The sequence below is a fragment of the Triturus cristatus genome, chromosome 2_1 (assembly GCF_964204655.1).
Source record: "Triturus cristatus chromosome 2_1, aTriCri1.1, whole genome shotgun sequence".
NCBI lineage: Eukaryota > Metazoa > Chordata > Amphibia > Caudata > Salamandridae > Triturus > Triturus cristatus.
In genome coordinates this window covers 1,075,677,071-1,075,690,658 of record NC_140581.1, presented here as the reverse complement: position 1 = coordinate 1,075,690,658, position 13,588 = coordinate 1,075,677,071, and the positions used below count along the sequence as shown (strand labels likewise).

Below are 13,588 nucleotides of genomic sequence, written 5' to 3'. Positions count from 1 at the left end.
GTTACCAAACATAAGGATCCACCTCATGGAGGAAAACAAAAAACCTGGGTTCAAAAAACTGGGGTAGATGAGTGTGCGTGTCCCACAATGGTTGTTTAAATACCCCTCACACACCAAGAATGACCCATGGTGTCATGCTTCATCATAGGGGTCTTCCCGCCCCGCTGCGGGATGGGGCGTGCTACGACCTGCGACTACGCGGAAGCACTGACGATAAAGTGCTATGTGTAATGCAAAGGGAGGGTCTGGGGTAAGTGTTAATGTGAGATTAAAAAGGACCTGGCCTCTTAAGACAAAGAAACTTTAATATGTCAAGGGGGGGGCTGGTACTAGTAAAAAGGTGGTGCGGAGATTCCCTACTCAATGTGTGGTTACTCCTAATACGTCAACATGTTTCGATGCAGAAGCATCTTCATCAGGACAGGGCTAAGATCCCTCCTATATGGAAAGCGTGTACTTATGAAAATACTATAGACATAAGTGAAGATGCAACTAGTCATGCATAAATATACGATACCTAATAGTATACATGTATGTTCTGTAAAAGAAAAAAGAAACAGGACTTGTTTAGTGTCCCAGGAATTAAAAACATTGTACCTGCAAACATAAGAAGTGCGCCACAAATGTGACCAAAACATGATCGTTAGCCATAGATCTTAATATTGCAGGAAAAAGTGTGGTGACCTGTAAGAAAATAGAGACAGTACAAGACACTACAAACAGACAACAAAAAACACACACTCTATGAAATGCGTGCACTTTTTCCTGCAATATTAAGATCTATGGCTTCGAAACATGTTGACGTATTAGGAGTAACCCCACATTGAGTAGGGAATCTCCGCACCACCTTTTTACTAGTACCAGCCCCCCCATTGACATATTTAAGTTTCTTTGTCTTAAGGGGCCAGGTCCTTTTTAATCTCACATTAACACTTACCCCAGACCCTCCCTTTGCATTACACATAGCACTTTATCGTCAGTGCTCCCGCGTAGTCGCAGGTCATAGCACGCCCCGTCCCGCAGCGGGGCGGGAAGACCCCTATGATGAAGCATGACACCATGGGTCATTCTTGGTGTGTGAGGGGTATTTAAACAACTCAGTGTGTGTCCAACCATTGTGGGACACGCACACTCATCTACCCCAGTTTTTTTAACCCAGGTTTTTTGTTTTCCTCCATGAGGTGGATCCTTATGTTTGGTAAGGTATGTGGTAGTATCAGGGAGACTGGATGGCAGGGACTTGGTGCTAGGTAGTATATACGCGCCTAATTCGGACCAACCAGCCTTTTTCTCGCATCGTTCTCGGAAACTGGCTGCTGTCCTCACGGGTTCGATATTACTGGGGGGTGACTTTAACTGTACATCGGACGTAAACCTTGATCGTTCTCATCTCCTACTCCCAGATGCACCTGCACACAAACTGGTAGAGGTGCTCTGTAGCTGGCAACGGAAATGGGGCTTGATAGACTCCTGGCGGGCACAACACCCTGCAACCCGGGATTACTCCTTTTTCTCAGCCATATATGAACTGCATTTCAGACTAGATGCCATATTGTGCTTCGCTGATGTCCATGAGAGGGTTAGCAGCAGTGAGTACCTCACTAGGACACTGTCTGACCACAACCCTAAGCTAATAAGTTTACAATGGTCCAGCGCGTGACCCAAGATCCCCACCTGGCGCTTGCGACCCGAGGCTTTAGAAGATCAAGTATTTCATGCAGCAATAGGAACAGCTGTTACTAACTACTTCCAAGATAATGCTAACAATGCAGCATCCTCCTTAGTGGAAATGGACGCATGCAAAGCAGTCATTAGAGGGCGCTGTATATCAGAGATGAAGGGCGTGCTAAAGGTGATTCTTCAGGAAATAGAGAGGGAGGACCAACGACTGCTAGACCTGGAAAAGGATATGCCTGAGAACCCGGACACGCAGAAGGGGCTATTGGAGGCCAGAGAGGCAGGGGCTGTGCAAGTAGAGTGCCTACGTTGCTTTGACTACAAAAAATACATCACCCGTGCTCATTCGGAAAGGGACAAGTCGGAAGCCCTTCTAGCTTGGCTGGCTAACCCTGCCAGGCGAGGTACAGTGATCTTGGAACTTAGGGACCAGAATGGGGTAGCGAGGTACAATTAGCAGGGCATCAATGACTTGTTCCTAGCCTATAACACAGACCTCTACCGGAGTAAGCTGACTCCAGCGGAGGAGGATTTGCATGAGTTCACATGTGACGTGGACCTACCAGCCCTAGGTGCGGAGAGTGCAGATGCATTAGTGCAGGAAATCGAGCTTGAAGAAGTAAGGGGAGGCTATTAAGAGCATGGCTCGAAATAAAACACCAGGCACGGATGGCTTGCCAATTGAATTCTACCTACCATACATAGATTTGTTGGCTCCCAGGCTGGTACAGTTATACAACAATGCAAAATGGGTCGGCTACCTGCCTATGACTATGAGAGAGGGGATCATCATACCGTTACTCAAACCGGGGAAGCCACCCTGGGATAAAACTGCCTATCACCCGTTATCTATGCCTAACTTAGACTATAAAATACTAAGCAGGGTTTTGGCACTCGCTTGCTTCCCCATATGACTGCCCTGATACATAAAGATTACACCGGGTTTATCACCACCAGAAACACAGCGCTTAACATTTGGTGCCTTCTGTGAGTCCTAGAGGCTGACTCTTATAGCGTAGATGTGGCGACGATCTTTGTTGTTGATATAGAAAAAGTGTTTGACAGCCTAGAATGGCCTTATTTGTTCCATGTGATGCAGAAAATGGGGCTGGGTGATGACTTTGTGGCCTGGCCTGTATTCCGAATCCACTGCTAGACTTAAAACTGGCGGGCTAATCTAGGACACCTGCAGCGTGGGAAGGGGAACGCTTCCGGGGTCCCCTCTTTCCCCCCTGCTGTTTGCACTGGCGATGGAGCCGCTGGCAGCATGGGCCAGAACATGGCAGGCTTATCGGGGACTCAATGTGCATGGGCAGATTCCTTACATTGCACTGTATGCCGATGACCTTTTGTTTTTTCTGGCTGATTCTTGTGAGGCACTTGTGGGAGCGAAAAACTTACTACAGGCCCTAAGCAGCGTCACAGGGTTAAAAGTGAATTGGGCAAAGTCTTGGCTGTTTCCTGCAAGAAGGGGAAGAATAGACCCACAAGAAACAGAGGGGGTGACTTGGGAAGACAGGGGCCTGCCATACCTGGGCACACAAATCTACCACACCCAGGACAATATCCTAGAGGGTAATATAGGGAAAGCCATCTGGGGAGCAAAAAACAACTTTGACTTCTGGGGCTCTTTGCTGCTATCTGTGGCTGGCCGCGTAGTCCTGCTTAAAATAGTCACTCTCCCGAGGTTATTATACTACTTTGGGACCTTACCGGTCTGGATCCTGACAAAGTACTTTGCACAGCTCAGATCAATGATCACAGGGTTTCTATGGGGTACTGGTAGATGTAGAGTGGCGCTTGCTACCCTTATGCGACCAAGAGCGGAGGGCGGGCGAGCAGTACCTGACTATGAGACCTATTATCTGGCGGCGCAATTTCAATGGCTCACACAATGGGTAACGAACAGTATCAGGAAGAGCAGAGAGAGGAATTTGGGTACTTAAAACTGCTCTCTCACATCATCTTGTGGCTTCCTGTCAGTACCGCAACCCTCACCATGGAGCTTGACACGGCACGATGCTGCTAGAACAGATACCTGCGGAGGGCTAAAATTAGACATCCTTATGCACCGGAAATCCCATTACTTATGTGTACAGCCTTCCCACATGGAGGTAATGGCAGAGGTTGGAGGTCTGGGCAGAACATAGGAGACCTATACGAAGAGAGGGCCATGATCCCGTTCAATGACTTACAAATCTGCTATGACTTGCCTGGGGGGGATTTTCTGCTGTATACAGCCCTCACTGCGGCTATTCGGAAACAATGGGGAGGGAGACTCACCGAGCCAAAAACTTCATTGGATTGCCAATACGTGGTTATGGCAGCAGGTACATTCAAAGCAGTGACGTGCTTATACAGGCGCATGACTCGGAAAATGCTCCTCCCCCTGACTGAACTGAGACTCAAGTGGGAAATTCATCTTGGGAAGGCTTTAACGGAGAAAACCTAGGGGGATTTAGTAGAGAGAGCACGGAAGAGCACCCGGAATGCCAGGTTACAATTAGTGCCTTTTTATATCTTACACAGGGCATGCCTTACCCCGGAAAAGCTTAATAAGTATTTCCCAACCCAAACAGCGACTTGCCCGTGCTGCAATACAGAAGGCGCGGATTTCAAACATATGTTTTGGAACTGCCCGTTCCTGGACAACTACTGGGGGGAGATAATAACATTACTGAATGATCTCACTGACAGGGAAGTAGAGCAGACCCACAAATACTGCATTTTATACTGGTTCCCTCACATGTCCAAGAATAAAATCATGAGTAAGTTCTTAGACATGGGTTTACTATTGGCCAAAAGAGACATTACCATGCATTGTAAAGTGAAGCAGGGCCCAAGCATATCAGTGTGGAAAGCAGAATTCCTTAAGTGGGCTGAATGCGAAGGTGTGATCAGGCTGCAGATAGCAAAAAGAACAGGGAGTGGGAGGGCGCTAGAAACGGTGAGAGCTAGGGAAGCATTAGTGGTAGTTCTTAAATCCCCGAAGACACTGAAGAAGAAGACTCCATAGGAGATCCCCCAGCAGACATAGGCTAGGCTGCCGGCTGTTGAAGGAATCTTGAAGCCTGGCGACTTGCTACTGGAGTCAACATTATAATGCCTGGATGTGATGAGTTCCCCTATAGTTATACCCCAGTCAATGTTGATGCCCCACCTGGGATACTGGTCTACTATACATTCACGGCCTAGATGTAAGTGACACGCCTGGTGGGAGGGAAGGGTGGGGGGCAGTGTGGGACGGGAGTTTACAGTCAGGACTGAATGCAAGTACATTTGTTGACCTGCAACAGAATGCAGAGAAAACCGGACATATTGATCTGACCAATAATATGTATATTACTTGCTGCTATACTTGTGTTCCAAGTTGGCTGATTGTAAGAGTGTTGAATGCCAGGATTGTGGCTTAACGACCCCATGCGTCTTTTGTCAAACTCAATAAAATCTGTTTACAAAACAAAATGGACAATTGCAAGGTAATATACAATGATCTCAGCAGAAAGATCATCAACAGACAGAAGAACCATGTGAACAGAAGGGATCAGAAATTACAGAGGAGTGACCACATGAAAAATTCTGAGAAAGCTTCCTGTTTTTACCTCGATTGTTCCCTTGTGGATCCATAATCAAAATTACAGTACTGTGTATTGAACACAAGGCACATTTATGCAATGCCATGTGATACTCACAGAAACACTTACACCATGAATGCCACTTAGGAGCTAACTATTGAACCCTTCAAATCTGATTGCTCAATGAAACTCTGAGTGGAAAATGATGGAGGCAGGTCACTCAGAATTCAAGGCTCTAAGCTCCAAATAATCTGAACCTAAACCAGAGATTGCAGCTTAACAGCATGATCTTTAAATGACCCTTGAAAACTAAACTGTCCAGGGCAGCATTTGGTTGAGGGCACCCACCATAAATAAGTTGCTTAAAGTGAAATATTTGAAAGTAACCTGCTTTGTTTGAATAGTCTTTGGCCATGGGTTTGAGAGGCTGCAGGCAGGGTCTGGTTGTAGGTCACTGTGCACAGCCTTTAGCCATATCTTCAGCCTTGTACAATAAACTCAGGGATCAGTGCCTGGCTTATGGCTTTACACTGCGCACTGCGCTTTGCAAGATTTGCAAATTTGTTTTCTCCTAAAATAGAATATGTGAACTTTAAAAGATCTCGGAATCTTGGACAGCAAAACAATGACAGTGAATCCAACCTAAAATAGCCACTCATGGGATCCATTAAAATGTAGGAAGATGAGCAAACCCTGCCCTAGAAAGGAAGCTTTTTATTTTTGGGGGCAGTATCTGTAATTCTAGGAATACCTAATAAACTCCCTGAAGTTAGGGAGGATGTAGGCTGCTCATTTATTTGTCACAATCTTTTTTTTGTAATGTAGGTTTCGATGTCTTGTAGACAGTAAAGGCGGCAGCTACACACACTTTGAATCGCTACCAGCCAATCACATAATTTGGATTTGCGGATTAACATCAATTGGCATCGAAAAATGATTCCTCATCTAAATGGATTTGTTCAGTTTTAAAACTTAAATCACAAACCTCCACGGATCCCAACTGTAAATAGTCTGCAAAGCAATGGTCAAGATAGCTGTATAATTTAACTCTTCGAAGCATCCAAAACAATTTTTGTAAAGCAAAGGCCTCTAAACCTACAAAAGGTGATATTCTGGGTAAAGGTCTAGTTACATGCCAGGTTTAGTGCAATTTTGTTCATCAGTTTTTGTTGTCATCAATTTTTCAACTTCGCATGTAGCTAGCCATAAAGGGCCTTCCTCCAGTAAAACATACATTCCTGTTCTACTAAAATATATATTCCTTTGTTGACGCCGTAATTGAAGTACAGTGCTTCTAAGGGCTTTGAAGACTTTAAACACTTGTATTCTTTTCTCCTTCTTAAACTCCCGCCCCCAAGGTAAAATCAATGCATTTTCTCCATTTGGAGTCCTCCACACTGGCCCTGCAATTTAATGTAAAATCAGTTCACTGTCCTACCTCCTAAAAGAGCTCCCTTCAAAGTGCGCCCTGTGAGCAGAAGCATAGGGTCGAAGGAGATCTGGGCATTGGCTGGTGCTACTCCAACAATCATAGTGGTTCCAAATGCATAGTGGGAGGACTTCAGGGCACTGACCTGAAAGAAAACAAAAACGGAAATCGTCACATTGATGAAAATACATGTTCCATGCTCAACAGGTTAAAGCCATGACAGGGCTGACTCAGCCTTTTCTTGTTCTGAAATCAATAAACTGAGCACCAATCAGGTAAGTGTGCAAACATAACCTAATAATGTTGATGTAACCTTCTAAGGTCAAAAGGGAAACTCAACGCAGTTACAATTATTGCATGCAAATGGAGCATTCAGCAAAACATTGCTATGGGAAAAGAAAACATTTTCAAAAAGGCCTTTCATGTGGAAAGAATCCTGCAGTCACCTTCATTTTAAAGTACAGAGCAAACATGGCTGTGATTGCATATGTAAATGTAGCTCATGCAATGATAGTATAGTGCATGTACCAACGCCAAATATAATCAGGTCATACTCTTCCTGGTCAGTATCTCCTAGGGGATGTGCCCACCACTACCTAACAGCTTGGCAGCTGTAAATCGCTTTGTAATTGTGAATATAACTAATAATATGTTTCCAATATGTGTTTTTCTAGCGCTATTTAGTTTACATAAAATGCACTTGTACTGGATTGTGTTGCTGACTATAAATTTTAACTCTTTCTCTTGGAGGGAACTTTGATTCAAGTGATCTGGTCAAAACAAAGGAGTAAACAAAATAATAGCCTTGAGAGACATGTACATTATTTAGTGATGAAGATACATGTTTATAAAGAATGCATGCAAGAGAGATATCACAGCACTTATTAGGTATCAAAATACACAGTTTTGTATGCAAATCCAAACAGTACATGTATGTGGTCCAATAAGTAAGGAATCCAATATGTACAAATACAAGTCTTATTTATTATGTGTAAGCTGAGATCTTCAACAATATAGAGTAGGTGACATCATTAAGTACAGCCACAATTTAGAGTAGATGACATCACAAAGCATAGCCAACATTGTTTTTTCACACAGGTGATTTCTCCAAGGCTGCAAAAATGTAATAGTACACAAAAAATACAGTAAGCAATCATACATTCATGTCCATAGAACGTGTATCATAATTGCCATGTATCTCAATCACATTGATGGGAACAGTTGCGATTGTCGCAAAAATTGTTGATGAGAGAAGTCCCATTACTAAAAACACATTACAAGATCACCTGAATGTGGATCCATGACAGAGACAAGATCATACGTAATGTAGAAATAAGAAGTTTAAGGTGCCAGAACATGGCAGTTTATTCAAACCAAAAAGTGCCATGAAGGAAAGGAAATGATATGTGTATCAAGTACTCACCCGTGATAGGCAAACTCATGTCAGTAAAAAACAACACAAACCTCTTTCAAAAGTGGATCTCACATTTATGATCCATTTTGAACAAGCTAATCATTCTTGAGCTCCCAATCAAAATTCAAAAATTCAATTGAACAGTGTTTTTCTGAGGAACAATCAGTAGGACTATTAGAATGCGAAACATATATCATTGAAATTTACATTACAAAAGCTGTACTAACAGAACTCCTATTAAATCTTATAAATTTGTGTAACATCGCGATGTGACTTTTGATCCCTTATAGGTTACTGTATAGTCACTAGGACCCACATAACTATACAGACTTTATGAAAGACCATAAAACCCACCTGTCGTGGTAGGGGTCAGTTGATAGCAATTGATGTAATCACCCCAAACAACTCCTGAGATTCAAGATTCCAAAGTAATTTCTTGTGGATTGAAAGGTCAAAAAAACAGAGGCAAGTGAAGTTACCTAATGAACAGAATGAGCAGGCAGTACTTATGATGTTTATCAGGTGACCCTCCATGAGGATGCTCACCTTAAAAGGTTGCTAATTCTCCCGATCGTAATATATATAATCACAGAATGGAGTCTGTCTAAACACAGTAATTAAATAGAATTACGTGTGCTCCTGAAAAATATAAAGAGTGGTGAGTATAATATTGAAAACAGAGAATCCAATCACCCCCAGTCCTTTGGGGCAAGTAACAAGTATGTGAATAAGTATGCTCATTGTGCATACATGCAATCTGCCACAAGTAAATATTATCTACGCCCACCATGGTAGGAGAAGGCAAACTGTATAAACACACTGACACCAGTAATGTTAGTATTGTTACAGAAAGGGGAAAAGGAGGAAATTGGAACCCCTATTTGCACAGACACGGTGAAAAGTGCTAGGTGACTAAATTCTATCTTGTTAAAAGCATACTGTATAACATGAACTGCAACCAGATTCAATAGTGTCCAGAAGTGGAAAGAGAAAGTTCCTTACTAACGTGTACTGTCTGAAACTGCCAGTGGATCAAAAATAGTCAAGTTAAAAGGCATGCATTTAGCCCAAAGAAATTGTAACTTGCTCTGCACTGAAATCTCAATGTGTTCTTTAAGTGGCCTGAACGGATTGAATACGCACAAATATCTCCATTATTTAAATGACATGGTGAACATTGAAAATTGGAACTGTGGACAGGTGTTCTCCTGATGTGTAAAGAAATCAACTTCACATTTTAGAGCTGAACGTCTTATACACTTTTATTACTGTTTTTGAAACCCTTTTCTTGCTTCTCGCATAGGGATACCAGTGGCACCTATATATATTTTAGGTTATTTTCTTTTTTCTACCACGCGGTCTATTTCTCAATGTATGACCATTGGTAATGGTCTCATGCACAAGTCCATAACTATGGGATTACTTCAATATCCTGTTGCACTTTTCTTGCTCTGACAACACTAATCATACACTTTTAAAATGGTGTTGGTGGTGAACATCTGTTCTATTTTATGATAAGTTAATAACTCTATGAACCTGCTTAGTTCTAACACACCATTGGAGCATTGTTCAGTATTGATCATTGAAGATTTTTTTTTTTCAACAATGGGTCATCCCTAAATAATTTTCAACTTTGAGATTCACAGATCCCCCAACCACTCGCCTCTATTTTTTTGTATTAGTGGTCCTGAAGAATGTGGTCCTAAAGAGATAATAACCACCGAAATGTGCTTTGACCTGTATGTATGATACCCAACCTACAACACTGTCACGGAGACTGCTGTACATCTGTCTTTACTGTGACCTTTGTAGTGTATGTGATCTTGGGAGGGTATGGTATGGTTTGATGAAAGAATGGGTATGACTGTTGGTATGATAGGCTAGTATGCAAGTGTGGTCAACTATTAGGGGTTGTGAAATTGTAATGCAATGATTCAGATATTATTGTCCATGAAAAAGGATAATAACATGTTTACCTTTTGCAATAGATGAAATTGTTGGATATTTATATATAAAAATGTGGATGGAAAAAGTTCTTATAAAAAAAGTGTTTTTTACTCTTTTTCATGTTGATACAAATGATGAAAACATTATTTTGAATAGTTAAATTATAAAAAAAACAAAAGATATAGAAATTGTGTGTTTGTGATGTCGTAATTGCGGATAGCCCCAACGAGTAGCAGTCAGCCTACATAAAAGCAATATAGGTCTAGCGGGAGTTTCTTGTGTTGACAAACATGACAGACCAACCACCCACAGCAGCTCAAGGGCTGTATGTGTGTGTATGGAAGCTATCTCAGCCTGGGCTGACGCACACGAAGGGAGGGCTGAAGCCCATAGAGCCCTATGGTGTTAAGTTTGATCAGAAAATGTTCTGTATAGGCTTGGATTGGCTATGTGGGAAACTGGACATTGGTTGATGGGCCGGTGCACCAGGGTCACCTGTGGGCCACGGTTTTGGGGCCTTTGTAAACCACACCAAGAGACTGACTCACTTCCCCAGTCCCCACCAGGCCACGGCAATATGGCACCAGTATGTTGGCCGCTCACCAGCTGTGCTGCAAATTGAGGCTGGGGGACAGCCTTTGGAGCATACTCACCATGGCACCTTGCCTCACGTGCCTTGACAGAATCAGTGTCTTCTCCCCCACCCGCCCATCACTTTCAGGTCATGGCAGGTACGGGGAGGTTGTGTTGTTTGTAGGGGCCTTTCAGGGAGGCAAGTCTCATTTGGCCAGTCTAACCTACATACCACCCCCTTTATCAGCAGCAGTGTGCCTTTGTGAAACCTCCCTTGTCAGGTAAAAGCACAGAGGCTACAATGAAAGAGCTTATCACAGAATGTGTGCCAATTACTTTCAGAGTGCCTGAGCATCATTCTGATCCCAATCTGACCATGGGTCCCTAGCATGTTGTGAATGTCCAACGAGGGAATGTCATCATCAGGTAGGTATATTAGCCAAACTAATAATACTAGAAACACACATTTGAAGGTGTAACAGGAATTGCCATAACCACACATATGTATGTATCACAAGGTTAATACATGAGTCCACCACAACACTCACTGAAACATCGCAGGGCAACAGAACTCCAATGTACTCACAAAAGTATGACATTGTGATGACTCTGTATACAGTAAAACCCAGAGGATATTGGCCCAGACAACACATTACTCCACAGACCCAGCCACTCTGTACTGATTTCCATGCCTCCCACTACAACAACCTAGAAGTGGTTGTGTCACATTCGTCATTGAATTATTTGTAGACAAAATCCATCTTGGTTTTGAAAGAAGCATGGGTCAACAACAATGTTGGGTACAGTCACCATGTGCACACAACTCCCAATCTGTATGTGTACACGGTCATCTTAGGAGAATGTCATTCACAGCAATTCTGCATCGAGCTCCTCAGGCTGTAGTGTGTGGCGCAAACAAAATCCCATTTTACATGTGCTGATTGTGTCCTGCAGAGTAGTAGGAGTGCACATGAGTCTCAGGACGTAGGATCCACCAACAGTGTTGGAGGGTCTAGTGCACAGCCTATTGTGTAAGATAAGCTGCAACCACTGGTGAGGATGCCAAGGGGGTGGCTCAATCTGTGTATCTTAAACACAATCGACATAGCCATCCTCAAGCCAGGCTGTGGGTACATCCTATGAGGATGAGGGATATGTGCAGAATGAAGTTTGCTTTGTACACATTTGGCATATTTGTACACATTTGGCTCTAAAACAGTGTCTCAAAATCTATGAAAATGTCAATGAGACCTTGAACAAAGACATATTGCCCTCACGCTTTAGGGCAGTGATTAGTGTGCAAAATGGGAGCCGCCATGGACACACACAATAGGGCTACCCTTGCCAAACCAGATTAGAGGTTGCAAAATATTGTCAGTGCAAACACTCATCGAACTGGGTGTACTGTTCCAGTGTCACATGTGTGTTTGCTTACAGTGCAATGCGTTTTCCTCAGCACAACCAGAGATATCATCACAATGAGTCCATCTCCCTTGGTGTTCCCTTACCTCAAACATTATAAGTCAGAAGGCCAATAATAACCATGCATGTGTGATCTACTATGAAGTATGGGGATGTGTTTCTGGAGTACTCTGACCCCAGGTGGCACAACAACACACATCCTTGACTTCTCACTTGAGGGGGTTATAGCCATCTAAGCAATGGACTGCTATCCAATGTTACGGCAACATGACAGTACAATATAAGCATTCACCACCTCCATCTAAGGGCAATAACCAAGGGCAAGAATGTCCAATCAGTGACTACTGCTACCTACAAAGGGTAACTCCCCACATCTGCCCACACACAACTCAGACAAGGCAAGGCTAGGTGGAGACAAATTTTCCTGTGATGTTAATATGTTTTGCATATGCCAGTGTACTCAAAGCAGCCTTTACAACAATCAGTCATGAACATTCAGTGACAGACAGCAGGCTGCAGCAAATACATCCCACATCCTAATATTTCATCTGGTAACTGTTTTTGCTATAATTACATCCGCATAATCTACACATATGTACATTTCAACATTACCTCATGGCCTGCATGAACTCTACTTGTGCTGGTATGAGCCCTCCCACATCCAGCTCAAAGTACATGCTTATCCCTCAAAACTATCATACAGACACAAGCAGGTCATAAGCCTTTTCTGGTACATCTAGACGGAAAAGCAGGTCTGCCCCACAAGCTCCAGCCTTGTAATCAAACTCTTCAACCCAGATTCTTAAAATCCCACATTGGGGCTGCCCTTCTTACATCTACACCTACATTCACAGCACCACTCTTCATCACTATGTACACAACATCTCTCACAAACATGATATGTACATGATGTACTGTACTCATCACCTCCTCAGCAGATGTCAAATGTAACATGTCAAATATACCACTCTCATCACCAGTTGCTCGCTCAGTAATGTCTTGTACTGCAATCATATCGCGAAGTGTAGCATCATAGCCCACTCTGACATGCTCACTTAACACATCACCACATCTCACAAGACACTTACATTGCTCTATCAATGTGTCCTCAGACATTTGCATATCACCATACAACCACCCTACTCTGTTTAAGTTTTACAGATTGTCATTTCTAAAACAAATGCATCTACAGATTCAAACACAACATACATCAACAATACAACACCTCACATTTCACTGTTCAGCACCCTAAAGTACACTACTTGTACATATCGTTTGCGTTCACTTATCCACTTTGTTACAAATGAACATTTTAACAATGTCGCACTCTGGCCCTGCCACATCCACATATGACCTCCATGCTCCATATGCCATTGACTTATGCACATTAACAACTATCCTCACTCATTGTAACTGCCCTGTTACAGTCATGTCTCACCTTAGTGACACAGACAACATCTCTCAATTCCCACCAGATTCCAATATGTCTACCTGGTTATACCCCTATCATATATAGCTATTCATACCATATCTTGAACAGGATTTAATCAG

At 42.9% G+C, this 13,588-nt stretch overlaps 1 protein-coding gene across 1 annotated transcript in view; it reads right to left on the bottom strand.

Annotated features, from left to right (window-relative positions):
- The window catches only part of LOC146866381 (alcohol dehydrogenase 1-like), a 286,340-nt gene that overhangs the window by 150,241 nt on the left and 122,511 nt on the right, over nt 1-13,588 (bottom strand). The window contains exon 7 of the mRNA XM_085636258.1: nt 6,691-6,826. Within this exon, the coding sequence (XP_085492384.1) occupies nt 6,691-6,826 (136 nt within the window). The remainder of the gene's footprint in view (nt 1-6,690; nt 6,827-13,588) is intronic.